The sequence below is a fragment of the Panthera pardus genome, unplaced genomic scaffold (genome assembly GCF_024362965.1).
Source record: "Panthera pardus isolate Hobbes unplaced genomic scaffold, ASM2436296v1 HiC_scaffold_16, whole genome shotgun sequence".
Lineage (NCBI taxonomy): Eukaryota > Metazoa > Chordata > Mammalia > Carnivora > Felidae > Panthera > Panthera pardus.
Window position 1 is genome coordinate 83,323,070 of NW_026526721.1, and position 19,010 is coordinate 83,342,079.

The 19,010-nt window shown below is 38.7% G+C and overlaps 1 protein-coding gene across 3 annotated transcripts in view; it reads left to right on the forward strand.

Annotated features, from left to right (window-relative positions):
• Window positions 1-19,010, forward strand: part of MCCC1 (methylcrotonyl-CoA carboxylase subunit 1) — a 58,333-nt gene that overhangs the window by 29,002 nt on the left and 10,321 nt on the right. For all 3 annotated transcript variants that reach the window (XM_053903604.1, XM_019463276.2, XM_019463277.2), the window contains exons 10-14: window positions 3,285-3,412; window positions 7,003-7,186; window positions 9,528-9,637; window positions 13,087-13,303; window positions 15,059-15,145. In XM_053903604.1, the coding sequence (XP_053759579.1) occupies window positions 3,285-3,412; window positions 7,003-7,186; window positions 9,528-9,637; window positions 13,087-13,303; window positions 15,059-15,145 (726 nt within the window). The remainder of the gene's footprint in view (window positions 1-3,284; window positions 3,413-7,002; window positions 7,187-9,527; window positions 9,638-13,086; window positions 13,304-15,058; window positions 15,146-19,010) is intronic.

Sequence of the window (19,010 nt, forward strand, 5' to 3'; positions counted from 1 at the left end):
GTACTATTAAGTTCAACTATGTCCTTACTTCTCTGCCTGCTAGATTGTCCATTTCTGATAGAGGACTGTTAAAATCTCCAACTGTATCGGTAGACTCATCTGTTTGCAGTTCTCAGTTTTTTTGACACTCTGTTCTTAGGTGCATACACGTTAAGGCTGTTTCTTTTTGGAGTATTGACCCTGTGTCACTTTCCTTCTCTCTAAAGAACTTCTTTTAACATTTCTTGCAAGGTAGATCCACTGCCAATAAATTCTCCCAATTTTTGTTTATTTGGAACAATCTTTATTTCTCCACAAGAAATAACTGTAACTCCACAAGATACAGAATACTAGGTTGATGATTTTTTTCACTCAACACTTTGAATAACTTACTTCACTGTTCTTGCTTGCCTGGTTTCTGAAGTCATATGTAATTCTTACCCTTTCTTCTTTATAGGTAAGGTGTCCCCCCTCCCGCCCCCAGCTTCTTTCAGGATTCATTCATTCATTCGTTCATTCATTTTTATTTTCTGTACTTTGAAAATGATATGCCTAGGTGTTTGAAAATGATATGCCTAGGTGTAGGGGGTTTTTGACATTTATCCTGCTTGGTGTTCTCTGACCTTCCAGGCATGTGATTCAGTGTCTTGACATTAATGGGGAAATTATCAGTCATTATTGCTACAAATACTGTTTCTGGTCTTTTCTTTTTTGTTTTTCTGGTATTCCCGTTATGCATACGTTACACCTTTTCTAGTTGCCCACAGTTCTTGGATATTCTGTTTGGGGTTTTTTTTGTCTGTTTGTTTGTTTTTCAGTCTTTTTTGTCTTTGCTTTTAGTTTTGGAAGTTTCTGTTGTCATATCCTCAAGCTCAGAAATTCTTTCCTTGGCTGTGTCCAGTCTACCGATGAGCCCATCAGAGGCATTCTTCATTTCTATTACAGTGTTTTGATTTCTAGCGTTTCTTTTCAATTCTTTCTTTGAATTTCCGTGCTTCTGCTTATGTTATCCATGTGTTCTTGCAAGTGTCCACTTTTTCCATTAAAGCTCTTAGTGTATTAATTAGCATGTTTTTAAGTTCTTGGTCTGATTATTCCAACATTTCTGTCATTTCTGAGTCTTGTTCTGATGCTTTTTCAATCTCTTTAAACTGTGTTCTTTTGCCTCTTAGTATGCCTTGTGATTTTTCTTGATAGCCAGACCTGATGTATCAGGTAAAAAGAACTGCAGAAAAGAGGGCATTAGTCATATGGTGGTTAGGTGTGGGGAAGGGGAAGTGTTCTGTAGTCTTGTGATTAGGTCTGAGTGTTTTGGTGAACTTCATCAGTGCTTCTCAGTGTGTTTTTTGTGTACTTGTTTTGATTTACTCACTTCTGTGGGACAAGATGGCTGGAACTGTGTATTTCCCTCCCTCCAGTTACGTTAATTAGGCTCTGATGACACTGCCATAGTTTAGGGTCTAGTAACATAATTTCTCTTACGGACGAATCTTGTCCAGGACAGAATTCCGGTGTACTTCATACGGTTCCTTTTCCCCTTCCACTGCTAGAAGCTCAAGGGAGTTTTTCTCTAGTATTCACTGTGAGGACCTGGTAGAACTCCTGCAGGTAAAACTCACAGAAGTTTGGCGGGGCCAGGGGTCGGGGGGGGGGGGGGGACTGTCCTTGGAGTTTGTAACCCTCAGAGTTGTCCACACTGAGTGTCCAGCAAATCGTCAATCACAGTCCAGTTTTTCCTCCTCTGGTACTTGTTCCTGCAGAAGTTTTGTTTGTGGGTTTCTGCTTCAGTAAGTTGAGAATCTCTGTATTTGCCTGTCTTTCTCTGTAGGTTGAGGGGCAGTGGTTTGCCCTGTGATCTCACGTCTCTGATGGATCTGAGACACATTGTTGATTTTTCAGTTTATTTGGCTTTTTACTTTTGTCGGGTTAGAATGGTGACTTCTCAGCTTCTTCTGGGCCAGAAACTGGAAGACTTCGCTAAATCTTTGCAAGCCACTAATCAGTTATGACCCACAATTTGAAAAAGTCTTAAATTATATGGAACTAACTTTCAGCTAAGTGAAAAAAACTCAAACACAAAACACTACACACTATACGATTTCATTTATATGACATTCTAGAAAAGAACTATGATAGAAAACAGGCCAGTGATTGCTTGGAGCCAACATCCTGGAGAAGGGACTGACTGCAAAGGGGAACAAGGGAACATTTTGGATGATGGAAATGTTTTGCATTTTCATGGTGGTGGTAGATATATGACAGTATTCAAGTGCTGAAACCCAGCATACTGTCCTACACTTTAAAAAGTTAAATTTTATTATATGAAATTATGCCTTAATAAAGTTGGGGAAGATATAGCTTTAGTTGCTAAATAATCTTCCAGTGCGTCACCAGCGAAAGGACTTTTTTTTTTTTTTAATTTTTTTTTAATGTTAATTTATTCTTGAGGGAGAGACAGAGTGTGAACGGGGCAGAGAGAGGGTGAGATACAGAGTTCAAAGCAGGCTCCAGGCTTCAGGCTCCAAGCTGTCAGCATAGAGCCCCATGTGGGGCTTGAACCTACCACCAGCTGTGAGATCATGACCTAAGCTGAAGTCAGACACTTAACTGACTGAGCCACCCAGGCGCCCCCCAGCAAAAGGAGTTGTTTTTTGTTTTTGTTTTTTAATGTTTATTTATTTTTGAGAGAGAGAGACAGAGTACTAGCAGGGAAAGGGTAGAGAGAGAGACACACACACAGAATCCAAAGCAGGCTCCGGGCTCTGAGCTGTCAGCACAGAGCCCGATGTGGGGCTTGAACTCACGGATGGCCGCTGGCAGGATCATGACCTGAGCCAAAGTTGGCCGCTTAACCAACTGAGCCACCCAGGCGCCCCAGCAAAAGGACTCTTAAAGGAAACCTCCAAAGCTTACAGTCTGGTGGAAATAATGTTATATTTTTTCTACTGGGGGAGAGTGAGATGGGATGTTTCAGTGTGAAGTTCCAGGGGTCTTGGTGCACCGAAGCCATAACACATGGTCCAACCATGTTCTCATTACTGCGACAGTTGAGACTATTCATAGCTTGAGCTACCATTTGCTCAAAACCCCAGACATACTTTTCTATTGCTAGATTTCGTGTGGTTCCCTATTTTTGATTAAGAATCATTTGCTGCTGCAAAATGTAAGATAATTTTCTTCACGAAATGCAAAATTTTAACATTGAATAAAGGTAACAATAAAAGTTGGTGTAATACATCACGGAAGGTTTTGATTTCTACTTATTATATGCTGTTGAAATGTGACTGTTGTGTTTTATCTTTTAGGAACTGTGGAGTTTATTATGGACTCCAAGCACAATTTCTACTTCATGGAGATGAATACAAGGCTGCAAGTGGAACACCCTGTTACTGAGATGATCACAGGAACTGACTTGGTGGAGTGGCAGCTTAGGGTGGGGACGTTTTTTCTGTTAAAGATCAATCTTGAGAATATGTTACCTGCTGGCCTTCTGAAAGAAGGTGTCCTTTTGGATAGGGGTTCAATTCTTGTAGTTGTCACGAGGACAGGAAAATGGGATATTACAGATGATACTTCATTTGTTGCTGTGACATTATTGTCACTTTATGGACTCATATTTCTAACCTGTCACTTCCTATCATTTCTCCTTAGGCAAGGCGCAGGTGAGCTGTTGCCCCTGAGGCTTCCTTGTGACCGCAGTATCTCAATACCAAAGCCTTGTGCTCTGCTTGAGGCCACATTATTCAGGGCCAGGCACTTGATTTTAGAGGCAGGATAGATGCTAGCCACTGTGAAATGAGCTAAGGAAGAGTTGGGAATGAAGAGCCAAAGTAACAGTCTAGACCAACACAGTGAGCCACATGCAATTGCTGACTTGTACACCATTGTTGGCCTATGGTGGGATAAGTATATCCCATTCAGAATAAGTGTTTAGAAATTTTTATAGCGTTTTTGCCATTGCTATGTTATTTATGTCTACTGTATGTTACCAAAATATAAGTCTGTAATTGTTCCTTTGTTATAAATAGTTTGAGAAGCCCTGGCTTTAACTAGAGTTCCACAAAGCATATTCCTTCAATTGTGAATAATAACTTAGTCTGTTTTTCTCTTATTATTGAAAACAATTGATTTCACAGCTTTTTTAATACAAAAAAAATGTTTAAGAAGTGTAAATATTTCTGATCTCTGTAGAATTCTTAGTTCTTTATATATTCTGAATCTAAATTTTTTTTTGCATGTTGTGATGTTAATGTCTTGATTATTTTCATAATTTGGTCTTTTCAGAACTTCTGTGGGCAATAATATGATGTTATTTTTTTTGGTTCATTGGGGATGATTGGTGATTTTAATTGAACCATAAGATTCTTTTGGGCCTCTGTAGCCTCCAGGGCTAATGAAAACCAGGCACATCAGACTAGTAAGTGTTAGTAAGTAACAGGAAAATTGTGGATTTAGAAAGTTTTGGAAAGAGTGCTTATGTTTCCAGAATTCAAGGAAAGGGGGATTTTTTTTTTTTTTTTTTTTTTATGAAGCAGTAACCAAGAGAGTCCAGAATTTTGAAATCATGATGGATAAAATGTTTCCAGGGAATAAGGGAAAAGAAAGCTTTTGGATATAAGGAGAACTAGTGGACTTTTATTTCTGCATCTCAAGAAATTGTAAGAGGCTCTTCAAAGAGGCTCTTTAAAAAGGGAAGTAGGCTTTTCTTATCTGGGGAGGGATTCTAGAACTTAAGTATACCACTGGACCTCATTTATAATGCTCAAGGTACTTTGGAGTCTGGCTTCCAGGAAGAGGTAACACAAGGAGTCTCGCCACTTATTGAGTCAAGACTTCAAGCTCCAGGACCAGCCCCCTTGGACCAGGACCTCCCTAGAATAAGGCTACAGTGATGTGAGCGTCCAGGCTGCAGATGCAATTGGCTAGCCATGTTCAGGGGGAGCTGGAAAAGTATCCAAGGTCCAGGAGTTCCAAAGAGTCAAAGTCTAAGCCTGAGAGAACTCCCATGGCACAGATGTCCAAGTATGCAGAGGCATGGTTAGGGTCTATCTCTTCTGAGCTCAGACAGAAGCCAACTTGAGAGGAAAATAGATAGGCAAAGACAAGCCAGACTGAAATGGGGCTATATAGTCAGAAATAAGATTACATCTTGAAATATGGACACATGGTTATTCTTTTCTTTGTATGTGTATGTATGTGTGTATATACATATACATACATACACACATATATATACATACACCTATATATACATTATATAATGTATATATAATATATATTGTGTGTATATATATGTATACACACACACACACATTTTTTTTTTTTTTCAACATTTTTTATTTATTTTTGGGACAGAGAGAGACCGAGCATGAACGGGGGAGGGGCAGAGAGAGAGGGAGACACAGAATCGGAAACAGGCTCCAGGCTCCGAGCCATCAGCCCAGAGCCTGACGCGGGGCTCGAACTCACGGACCGCGAGATCGTGACCTGGCTGAAGTCGGACGCTTAACCGACTGCGCCACCCAGGCGCCCCACACACACATTATTTTAGAGAGAGAGGGCATGCACACAAGCAGAGGAGAGGGGCAGAGGGAGAGAGAGAATCCCAAGAAGGCTCCATGCTCAGCACAGAGTCCAACCCAGAGCTTGATCCCACAACCCTGGGATTGTGGCCTGAGCCAAAATCAAGAGTCTGATGCCCAACTGACTGAGCCACCCACTCGCCCTCCTTGTTTATATTAAGACAAATGGAATTCTTTATTAAAATATTAAAAAGTAATTCACTATAAAGGATATGAATGAAATGACAATAGCTAACACTTATGTAATGCTTACTATATGTACTTTTCTCTGAGGCATCAAGAGGTTAAGAAACTTGCCCAGAATATGAGTATGCCCAGAACAGAGTTAAGTATAGAGAAAGAATCTGAACCCAGGCAGTATGGCTGCAGAGTGTGGTTCAAAACACCATGCAGTAAAGACATTCAATTTAGTCCATTTTCCTTTCATTCTTAACTGCTGTGGTTCCCGATTTACCTTATCTACAGATTTAAAGAGGTGAAACCTTTGCCTCTTTTTCAAGCTTACCTGTTTAGTTCCAAGTGGTGCTAAATTACTTAGTTTTTTTCCCCTATATCTTTTGCTTTCTTGGTTTGTCCTTTTCTCATGTTGGAGGAAAACTTAAGGAGGGAGTAAAGAGAGAGAGTGACAGCATGTCTTCCAATAGCCTTTCCAAATGATACTAGTTGAAGAGAGAGAGTCATTGTACTGGTATGTAATAGTCAAAATAATACAATTGTAGTAGTGATAAACAATAATGATCATCCTGTTTATAATCTGGTATCATACAATATATGTTAATATAACAAAATTGAAAAACCATTATGTTCCCCTTTCTGTCTTGCTTTATCACTCTCTTGGTGATGAAGAAGACAAAGATGGGGGTGCCTGGCTGTCTCAATTGGTAGAGCATGTGACTCTTAATCTTGGGGTTGTGAGTTTGAGCCCCACATTGGGTATACTTAAATAAATACACTTAAAAAAAAAAAAGATTCAAAGATGAAAAATGCCACACTTTAGCCATAACTGTGAGTGTAGTCCTAAACACCAACTAATAATTAACTATTAAAAAAAAAAAAAAAAAAGATTTGTTTGGTAACTGAGCGCTAAAGTTTTAAATGGAAACTGAGACTATCTTGCCAGTAAGAAATTTTAGTTGTGATTACATTGAAGAAACACAGATTTTTATATTTATGATTTAGTTGTCAGTTCTCCTGCTTTCTCTATTTAAAAACTCTAGAAATCCATTGTAATTAATATATTATTTCCAAACTGCATGTGTTTTTAACCTCTTTTTGCTTTTGCCCAGAACTTGGGTAGGTGGATAAAATTAGTTTGTATTTGGCTTCATTATAAAGCCCTAATATACATTTTCCATAGAAAAAGGCAAGACCATCAACTTCCCAAGTCTCATAGGTGCCATAAGGTGGATTTTCACAGAAGCATATACTCTTCTTTTATCAGATTGCAGCAGGAGAGAAGATTCCTTTGAGCCAAGAAGAAATAACCCTGCAGGGCCATGCCTTTGAAGCTAGAATATATGCAGAAGATCCTGACAATAACTTCATGCCTGGGGCTGGGCCTTTAGTGCATCTCTCCACCCCTCAGGCAGACCTTTGCACCAGGATTGAAACTGGAGTGCGCCAAGGTAAAGTGAAATAAAACAAAAAGTCTCCGTCTTTTTTTAAGTGCATGATTATTTGTGGACAGCCTCTTTTCCCTGTGTCTTGTGGAAATGCTTTGTATGTTTCAGCATAAAGGATTTAATTTATTTCTCATTAATCTTTATTTATCTTTCTGGAATAGTTATTTTTAAAGAATAACTAGTGTTTTTAAACAATACACCCTTTTTTAAAATGTAGCAGTACTTGTTCATACCTAAATAACAAATTTTGTGTGTACTGTTTTATATTTTTACTCTGCCTACTTCTAAAAGTGATTAAAGGTCACCGATACCTGCTATGCCCAACACCCTCCAGCCTCCAAGGGACTTGATATCAAGCTGAAGGATTAATATATCAACTTAGTGTAAGCTAAACAATAATAAGAGAAATAAAGAAAAGTGAAAAAAATAGTAACAGTGCAAGAGCTCTCACAGTTCGGCATATGATTAATAACAATGATCATAACAATTATTTAGCATTTACTATGTACTATGGACAGTGTTCTAGGTGACTTTTTTATGCAGGCTCCTTTAACCATGAGAACTACCCTGTGAGTAGGTGTTCTTAGCACCCCCATCTTCCAGATGAGGAAACTAAGGCACAGAGAAGTTAAGTGACTTGCCCAAGGTCACTCTTGGAGCCAAGATTCAGACCCAGTCTTTCTGGCTCCAGAGTCCATGCTCTGAGTTACTACTACCTTGACTTTAATTGCCAGAGAAGTTTTGCAGATGGTGAATGATGAAAAGCAATTCTCAAGATTAGATGTTATATTAGGCTAGTATAGCCAGGAGCCAGGACACATTCCTAAGAGGAAGTCTGGAGTAGATTTTTGTAGGCAGATTAAAGAGCACACAGAAAAGTGAAGAAAGGAGAACTTAGCTAAAGATGTGTTTGAAGAATTGTAAGAAAATAATGTGGCTGGAGAAAAGTGTTCAGGATGGTGAATAGTTGGAGATGCAGGTAGAGATACAGGTTGAGAGCAAATCACACAGGGTCTTGAAAGCCAAAATGAGGAATTAGGACTTCTCGATGACAAATTGGCAGAATTTTGAGAGCTCTGGCTAAACCGCAGCAATATTTGATATTAAGTTTTTTTTAACTTAACAGCAGAACATTTTAGAGAGGAAAAAGAACAGTTGCAATAGAAAAGAAAGAATCTGTGGGGCAAGCAAAACTTGCAGTGCAATGTAATAAAGGTATTCCAAGAATAACAGGTGTAATTCTGAGAAGGACTCCCAGATTTACATCTTAGCGCTGGGAGGATAATCCATTCCAAGAAATTTACCCAACCTTTCTCAACTGCGTTCCCCGAGCCCCTTGTGGATTCATTGGGCCCTTTTCTTATTATATCATTTTACAGTAACCTTTTACTCCTTGTCTAGTTTTCCCATTATATTGTAAGTTTCTTAAGGGAGAGACTGTGTCTTCCATGTTATCTTGCTCAAGCCTGGGCCTAGAAGGTGTTCAATATGTGTTGGTGAGTCCTGGGCTGGGTAGGTGGGTGGATGATGGATAAGGGAGTGTAATCTAACCCCTTGATTTTATAGATGATGCCCCTGGAGTTCAGAGGGGTCAAATGACCTGCCCAAAATCACACAGTGGTCCTAGAACAGTATTGTTGATAACACACCACATCCTTTTGACCTGAACCATTTCTAACCAGTGAGATGTGCCTGGTTCAGATTTTTTTTTTTTTTTTTATTGTTCCAACCAGCAGCTTGGTTGGCACAAGCTCGCTTACAACTGGGTCTTCGTGTGCATGGCCCTGAACTTACAGGGCTGCCTGGTTCAGATTCTTGTTCTCTAAGACTCTGTCATAGCAGTGATGGGTGCTATTTGTTTATCAGTTCTGCCAGGTATGGCACTTGGCCTTTTTACTGTCGATCCTCCTAAGAACCCTACAGTATAGTTGGATTGTTATCTGTATTTTTCTCATGAGGAGACTGAGGGGTGGAGGGAGGGGGATGCTAAGGGCAGAAGGGATTGTGACAGGAGAAGGTAGAGGCAGTTTGCGCTGGCTTCCAAAATGAGAAGGGAAAACAAGGTTCAGAGGAAGAGAGGATGGGGACAGCCAGCCTGTGTGATATTGGATCACTATTTTAGGTGCTCTTGGATAGCCATAATCTCCTTAGACTTGTGGTGAGTTTTTAAAGCCCTGTGAGCCTCATTTCCTCGTGAATGAAACCGTGGTAACGACTACCATGCAAGAGCTCCTGAGGATTAGGTATGAAGTGAACGTTAAAGCCGCAGCAGAATGTCTTGCATGTCATATTTTATCATGTTAAGTTTGGACTTAGAGTAGCTACTGTGGTTTTTCAATTTCAGGAGATGAAGTTTCAGTGCATTATGACCCCATGATTGCGAAATTGGTTGTGTGGGCAGCAGATCGCCAGGCGGCCTTAACGAAACTGAGGTACAGCCTTCGTCAGTACAACGTGAGTGACCTGGGGCCATGTTAGGGACCTTATGATCTGTGTATCTCCACCGCCAAGTATGTCTGTCACGATTGGTCAGCCTTTGTCCCTGTCAGCTTCTTTCCACCAATGCATCAGGAACAAAATGATTTCACATTCCCATGGGTCAAAATAGAGTTTAAGGACTTCTTGATTCAGCTAGAAAAGAAAAATTGCAGGACTAAAACTATTAATGTCAGTGTTATACTTCACTGAAATCTGATATGAAACTCATATTCATCCTGTAGATAAGACCAAATACACAAGTGTGGCCTACAGTCTGGTATTATTTTCTCCAAAGGAAAATAATTATGTTCAGTTTTACCCATTTGACAGAATTTGTTGCTTTTCTGTAGCACATGAATTTCCTTGGTGCAGTAAGCCCCAGACCACACTGATGTAGCTTCATAAAAGGATTTCATATTAACCTGTGATATCCAGATTGTTATATGTCATTAATTTGATCTAACCTCTGATCTCTGTGTCTCCAACCACACTGGTCTCCTTGCCATTCCCTAGACATACCCAGCATGGAGCCATGTGTTCCTGTTCTCTCTTCCGGAATGTTCTTTCCCTACATGATCACAAAACTCCCTTCTCAGCATCCTCAGCTCCTGTTCACCTCAGAGGTCTTCCCAGGCTGCCCAATTTTTTTTTTTAATTGAAGTATAGTTGATACACAATGTTATACTAGTTTTAAGTGTATAGCATAGTGATTCAGTTCTGTACCTTACACAGTGCTCACCACGTTAAGTGTAGTTACCATCTGTCACCAAAGGTATTCCAATATTATTGACTGTATTGCTTATACTGTACTTTTCATCCCTGTGCCTTACTTATTTTATAGTGAGAAGTCTGTACCTCCTAATCCCATTCACCTATTTACCTTCTCCCTTCACAACCTTCCCCTCTGGCAACTACCAGGTCCCTGTTTATGAGTTCGTTTCTGTTGTTAGTTTGTTTTGTGGTTTAGATTCCACAATATAAGTGAAATCATATGGTATTTGTCTTTGTCTCACTTGTTTCACTTAGTATAATACCCTCTGAGTCCATCCATGTTGTTACAAATGGCAAGATTTCATTCTTTTTTTTTTTTTTTTTTTTTTTTTAAGTTTATTTATTTTGAATGAGACAGAGAGAGCACAAGCAGGGGAGGGGCAGAGAGAGGGAGAAAGAGAATCCCAAGCAGGCTCTGCACTGTTAGTGCAGATTCTGACTTGGGGCTTGAGCCCATGAGGCTGCAAGATCATGATCTGAGCCAAAACCAAGAGTCAATGCTTAACCAACTTAGCCACCCAGGTGCCCCAAAGATTTCATTCTTTATTTTGGCTGGGTAATATTCCATCATGTGTATACACCACATCTTTATCCTTCATCTGTTGATGGACACTGAGGTTACTTCCATATCTTGACTATTGTAAATAATGCTGCAATAAACATAAGGTTGCATATATCTTTTCTAATTCATGTTTTCATTTTATATGGGCAAATACCCACTAGTGGAGTCACTGGATCATATGATATTTCTGTTTTTAATATGGGGGGAACTTCCATACTGTTTTTCAGTGGCTGTACCCAGCATGTCCTTCCTACCAACAGCACACAAGCGTTCCCTTTTCTCCACGTCCTCACCAACATTTGTTATTTACCGTCTTTTTGATACTAGCCTTTCTGACTTGTGTAAAATGGTATCTCATTGTGGTTTTGATTTGCATTTCCCTGATGATGAGTGATGTTGAGCATCTTTCCATGTGTCAACCATTTGTATGTCTTTGGAAAAAATAAATGTCTTTTCAGGTCCTCTGCCCACTTTTTAATTGGATTATTAGCTTTTTAGGTGTTGAGTTATAGGAGTTCTTTATATATTTTGGATACTAATCCCTTATCATACATATCATTTGCAACTATCTTCTCCCATTCAGTAGGTTACCTTTTCATTGTGTTGATGGTTTCTTTCACTGTGCAAAGGCTTTTTAGTTTGGTATAGTCACAGTAGTTTAATTTTGCTCTTGCTTCCCTTGCCTCAGTAATCATATCCATAAATATGTTGCTAAGGCTGACATCCAAGAGATTACTGCCTATGTTTTCTTTTAGGAGTTTTGTTTTGGGTCTTACAGTTAGGTCTTTAATACATTTTGAGTTTATTTTTGTGTGTGGTGTGAGAAAGTGGTCCGGTTTCATTCTTTTACATGTAGCTATCCTGTTTTCCCAATATCAATTATTGAAAAGATGGTTTTTTGCCTCCTTTGCCATAGATTAGTTAACCATATAAGTGTGGGTTTATTTCCACTTGTTCCACTGATCTTCATTTCTGTTTTTGTTTCAGTCTACCATACTGTTTTTATTACTACAGCTTTGTGGTATAGCTTGAAACCAGGTGATCTTATTTAAAATAGGACCCTTTGCTGTTCTCGTTCCCCTTAACCAGCCTTATTTTTCTTCATATGACCTGATGTCATATTAGATATTTGTTTATAGATATTGTTATCTCTGTGAGGTTTTGTTCTTCATCATGACCCCAGTACCTGGAGCAAGGCCTGGCACCTAAAAGGTGCTCAGTAAATGGCTAGTAAATGAATATATGAATGGACCTAAGGCTCAGATAGCTGGTTTTACCCTTGACCCCATTTATTGGATGGATCTAGGTTCAATGTATACCTTTTTATTTTTATATCAATGTGTAAAATTTGGATTTTAGTGTTGGAAGGAAGCTCCTTTGAGCTCATTTAATGCTGTCCCCTCCTCAGTATAGAAATCCTATGCTCTGTTTTCCTATTTTGTGGGAGTGTTCCGAGCAGCAAGTCTTCAGTATCTTGCAAATAAATCTCATATAAGTTTCTTAACATTTATCACTTACGTAGCCTGAGGCAATTAAATGTCTACACTACCTAACCTACCATCATCTCTTATGTCCTCTTTATCATAAAGAATAAAATGTAGTTTACTACTTTTAAAATGTGTTGTGGGGCACGTGGGTGGCTCAGTTGGTTAAGCGTCTGACTTTGGCTCAGGTTATGATCTCACTGTGAGTTTAAGCCCCACGTCGGGCCCTGTGCTGACAGTTCAGAGCCTGGAGTCTGCTTCAGAATCCGTGTCTCCTTCTTTCTCTGCCCCTCTCCTTCTCTCTCTCTTTCTCTCTCTCAAAAATAAACATACATTAAAAAAATTTTTTTAAATGTATTGTAAAATGTAATTTTAAGTGTTAAGTCCAGATACATAGTGTTGGTGAAGTGAGTTTTTTGTTTTGTTTTGTTTTGTTTTGCTTACGAGTTGTCCTATCGCCATGTGGTACCTTAGTAGGTTTTTCAATTTTCTTAAGAGTTGCCCCTGGTGAAATATCTTTAGTACAAAGAACAGATTTCTATGGCAAATTTCTATGGAAAATGTTTTTTTCCCACTCACTGGGGATATGGGCTTTATTCTCTTCCTAGATTGTCGGACTGCACACCAACATTGACTTCCTTCTTAGCCTGTCTGGCCACCCAGAGTTTGAGGCTGGAAACGTACACACCGATTTCATCCCTCAACACCGCAAAGAACTGTTGCCCAGTCGGAAGGCCACAGCCAAAGAGCTTTTATGCCAGGCAGCTCTGGGTCTCATCCTCAAGGAGAAAGCTATGTCTGATGTTTTCAAAATTCAGTCACAAGGTATGGAATGCTTTTCTCTTTCCTCTGCTTGTCAGGATTTTATAAATAATCATCGGAGGTGCTTTTCTTTCTTTATGACACTTTTGTGTCCCTTTTCTTCTCTCAGTGGTTGACACTGTCCTCTGCTAAGTGATTTTTTAGTATGAAGTAGATTCACGTATCATGGATGCATCCATAAACACTTTTTTAATCCATTAAATGTAACTTAACTAATTGCCTAATAGTGTTGAGCTGGGGCTCTTTTTCAACCAAACGCTGGTCCTTCCTGTACCGTGCTGACCCCTTCCAAAGCTTTTTTAATTCGCTGCTTCTCAAGGGCCTACTTATTGTATCCTTGTACCTACCGCAACTTCCTTGGTCCTGGGGATTGAAGACAGAGCATTGGGGACTCTCATTACCTGTTAATTTATTGTTGAGTTATTTCCTCCTCTCCTTTTCCATTCTGTGATCAAATTTCTGTCTAACTAGAGACCTAGGCACTTCCTCCAATCAGAGGATCTAAACATGGGAAGGAAAATGGCAGAGATTCATCCTGGTTGCCACGCCCACACATCTCTGCTTCAGCTTCCCCACTGAGTTGTTGCCCAACCTCTCCCTAACACCTCAGGAAGCTAGAAATTCATAATGAAAACTCATTAGCTTATTACAGTTTCAGTCAGTTCTCCATTAAAATGTTCTTCCCTCTAAATTGAGCAAAATCTGGGGACACAGGGTGGCTCAGTCAGTTAAGTTTCTGACTCTTGGTTTTGGCGTAGGTCATGATCTCACAGTTCATGGGTTCAAGCCCCGCACTGGGCCCTGCACTGACAGCGCGGAACCTGCCTGGGATTCTCTCTCTCCCTCTCTCTCTGCCCTTCCTGTACTCTCTCTGTCTTTCAAAATAAATAAACTTAAAAAATGAAATAGATTGCTAATCTGAAAGAATGCAAAACATAAAATAAGATAAGATAAGCAAAATCTGAACCCTCCCAAACTTGCTCCAAAATATATACTTTAGGCTAACTCTGAGCTTTGGAGCAAACAGGAAAAAAGAAAAATTAATCCATTTATCTCTTCATTATTTTTAGGATTATTATATTATTATAGGATTTTTTATTAGGATCTTTAATTTCTAGATTCATTCAAGAAAGTTATATTGAGAGTTTAAAATATATAACTACATCTTTAGGAGATGTATGCTCTATTCTCATTCTGTCCTTTTACAATTCTAAATGAAATGCCTCCAAATATGCCCATACAGTGTTGCTAAGCCTGAATATAGCATTGTTACAATCAAGCATCCTCTTACTCTCTCCTTCCTTTTTATAATGTATACTGGCACACCCATGAACTTCAGAATAAATTGCTTCAGTTCAGCTATGCCGTAGCTCCTGGATATTGTCCAACAGACACGCCTGTGGGCAGGACGAGTGACGCACAAAGAGGCTAAGTGAAAGGAAAAGTAGTGAGTGGTGGAGATTTTGGTGACCTGGAACGCATTTGCCCAAGAAGGGGAGACCACTGTGCGGCTTGTGCCCCCAGAGGAAGAGAGCTTGGGCTGCAAATACTCTGATTTTAGCCAAGCTGGAATTTTTCATATAACCTTTTCTGAGATGTAAATTGAAGTATCTAATTTAAATTTAGAGCAATGAGAAGAACAAAGAAGACACATTTGAGCTGCCAGTGTAGGACAGGTGTTTTATGTTTTCTTTTGAAAGGTATGAAGTCAGGCTTGGTGTTTGTAAATTTGTTGTTGAATTTGAATTTTTTTTCTAGATCGGTACTCCCCTTTTGCATCCAGCAGTGGAAGAAGACTGAATACCTGTTACACCAGAAACATAACTCTCAGGGATGGTAAAAAGAGTAAGTAATGTTTTATTAAAAGAGAAATGTGCTTTATAGAAATATATCACTTATCTGGAAAAAAAGGATTCAGCCCAGACATGATCGGTCAATTACATTTTTTAAGCTCCCTAGCCTAACCATTGGAAGGAGTACTAGAATTGATTGGCTCAGGTGGTACATTAGTGCTATTTTTCTTCTTTATACTTTTTCTGTATTTTGTAAATATTTGAAAAATATGTCACACAATATACATAGCAAAATGACTGAAATGAAATATGCCACGATGTTAGTGAGGTTACCATTGGGTAGCAGGATTTAAGGGGATTTCCCTCCCTCCATCCCCACCCCCATCATCCTTCTTTGTTCTCTTTGCTTTGCAGTTTTTCTTCAGCAAGAATGTACTACTTTTAAATAAGAAAAACAATATCCAAAACTACTCCAGTAGGGAGGATTACCCACCACTCAGGCATTGTTTCAGGTGGAAGAGGGTTACTAAGAAGCTATGATTTATTAAGTACCTGATCACATGTAAATTTTTATCTTCACTATAATTTAATTAAGGGGGAATCCCTATCATACCCATGTATGGCTGATGAAACAGGCAGAGAAGGTGAAGGAACTTACTCAAGGCTAGTGAGATTGACATCCAGCCTTTCTGACCTTGACCCCTGTGCTATTTTTACTTTTCCAGTGGAAAATTGATTTTTGACTGCAAACTAATTTGAGTAGGCTGAGGGTGGGACTGATTTATTGTAATTGAAGCCAGGAGAGGCTAACATCTAAAATTTTAAATTTTTTATAAATTTGTGGCTGGAACAACGTACCAGAGGGATCAGAATCCCATGATAGCAGCATCCCTTCTGCTGCTGGACAGTTTGCATAGGAAACGGGATGGGTGCAGAGTCAGAGCCGAGAGAGCTAGTTAACCTTGAATGTGAGGTGTCATTAAACTGTGAATGCTCCATTATAAAAATGTACCCAGCAGGTAGAACAGAATCTTCTTGCCGCTCATGGGAACCCCCTCCCCCCACCCCCAGACAAAGTAGAATCTTCTTTATCTCAACTCTGTGTAGACATGCACTCAGTTTTTAGCAAATCCCCTTTTCATCTAAGTTGATTGGATTAAAGCTCAAGATATTTTTTCATCATGAACCTACATGGGCATTACTTTACATGCACTGAGTACATGGAAAGAAAGTTTGCAAACATCCACTAGTATCTACTAATACCCATTTTATACTAGTGTGTTTATTCATTTCATCCTAAAAACCAAGCCCTACAAAATCTGGGATTATCTTACTCTAGACTCCTATATACTGAATGTAAGTATCAGCAGCAGTAAAGTTTCATTGACCTCTTCAACCTAAATTAAACAGAAAATCATACTTGTGATTAAACTTCAGATGAGCCAACTGTGTTATTTGGTATGGATCTTCACTGAAGCACTTAGCAGTGTTTTGAACTATGCTGCATTTCTTGGAAATTTTTAAATTTTTAAATTAAAAAACAAATACATTATTGAAAACCAACATGATCGCTGTTCACTACATCCTTTTGGTAGTTATTTTTCAACGATAACCCAGGCCTGAATGTAATAGTTTTCAGAAATGTTCTGGTGGGTCTCTAATAAATGCTAATTAACAGTAACCATGATTGAATAAGTGAGTACACCAAACAGGAAGTCTTAAGAAGTCAGAAGCATTTATGAATCTAAAGTAGAACTAATTCTTAATGATCTCAGTGAGTATTATCAAGTATTTTAAATATTTAAGGCTTGAAAAATATTCTTACTTGGTTGCTAGTGGCCATGCTTCACAGAATCCTGCCCTACCCTCAGTAGTAACAGTAATAGCTAAGATTTATTGAGCTTTTGGTATATGCCAGCTATTAAGTTCTTTCCATGGATTATTTAATTTCCATTTTCAGAACAAGCCAATGAAATTGGTGTTGTTATTAGTGTCAACTTTATAAATGGGGAACCAAAGTTTAGAGAGATTAATAATTTTCTTAAAATCATAACAAAAGTAATTGATGGAACAGAATTCAAACCCATACCCCAGGGTATATGCACTTATCTAACACTGCACCATGCTAAACTTCCATACCTTATTAAATACATTAAGAGGATAGGATACCTGATTGGTTCAGTGAGTAGAGCATGTGACTTGATCTTGGGGTCATGAGTTCAAGCCTCATGTTGGGCATAGAGCTGACTTGAAATTAATTAATTAATTTAAAAAATAGGTAAGAGGATGTTTAAGGTTCTCTTGTGGAGGTCTAGAGATAACTAAGGGAGGGAGGAATAAGGTCAGTTGCCCTATAATATATGAAAGAATTTATTCTCTTTGATGTAATTGTAAATGGGGTTGTTTTCTTTATTTACCTTTCTGCTATTTTATTATTAGTAAATAGAAATGCAGTAGGGGGTGCCTGGGTGGCTCAGTCGGTTAAGCCACCGACTGTTGATTTGGCTCAAGTCATGATCTCACAGTTCATGAGTTTGAGCCCCTCATCGAGCTCCGTGCTGACAGCAGGGAGCCTGATTGGGATTCTCTCTCTGCCCCTCCCCTGCTTATGTGCTCACTCTCTCTCTCATTCTCTGTCTCTCAAAATAAATAAATAAAACTTAAAAAAAATTCAGACTTTTGTGTGTTGATTTTGTATCTTGCAACTTTCTGAATTTACTTATTAGATCTAATAGTTTTTTGGGAGAGTTTTTAGGATTTTCGATATATGGTATCATATTATCTGCAAATAATGGCAGTGTTACTTCTTCCTTATCAGTTGAATACCTTTTATTTATTTTTTTGTCTGATTGCTGTGGCTAGGACTTCCAGTACTGTATTGAATAAAAGTGGTGAGAGTGGACATCCTTGTCTTATTCCTGACCTTAGGGGGCAAACTTTCAGCTTTTTATCATTGAGTATGATATTAGCTGTGGGTTATCGATAGATGAATAGATAAAGAAGATGTGGTATATATACACAATGAAATATTACTCAGCCATAAGAATGAAAATCTTGTCATTTGTGATAACATAGATGGACCTAAATGGTATTATACTAAGTGAAATAAGCCAGGGAAAGACAAATACCATGTGATTTCACTTATATGTGGAATCTAAAAAACAAAGCAAGTGAATAAACAAATAACAAAGAGAGAAACAGACTCATAAATATAGAGAACAAACTAGTGGTTGCCAAAAGAGGTGGGGCGAATGAAATGGTGGGGAGGATTAAGAGGTACAAACTTCCAGTTATAAAACAAGTAAGTCATAGGAGTGAAAAGTACATGATAGGGAATATGGTCAATAATACTGTGATACACTTATCATGGTAAGCATTTCATAATGGATATCATTGCTGAATCACTATGTTGTATATGCAAAACTAATTTAATATTATATGTCAATTATAATTCAAATTTTTTTAAATGTTCTTAAAAAGACTTTTCCTGGCAATGTGTTTACTGTGATTCTATTGGCATTCATGTCAGCTAAATACTTTTCATATTTCATAAATCAAAAAAAAAACCTAATCTGGTGTAAGTGGATGCATTTTCTCTTAAGAAGGAATGAAAGATATTGACAAGACATAGGGTGGAGAAGTTTCATTTACTTATATGTTCATTACAAAGTTTCTGAAAAAATAGATGTTCTGAGTAATGTGAAGAAGAGAAAAAAAAGATGTGTTTGTCCCTACTTTTCTTCCTTAAGGAATTTACCATCTGGCAAAGGAGAAGTGAGTATGTTGGGAAGACAGATGGTGCAGTGGTTCATAATGCAGACCCTTGAGTTAGACTGTTATGGGTTTGAATTCTGGCTCCTCTGTTGTCTGTGACCCTTGGGCAAGTGACACACTCTCTCTAAGCATCAAGTGTCCTC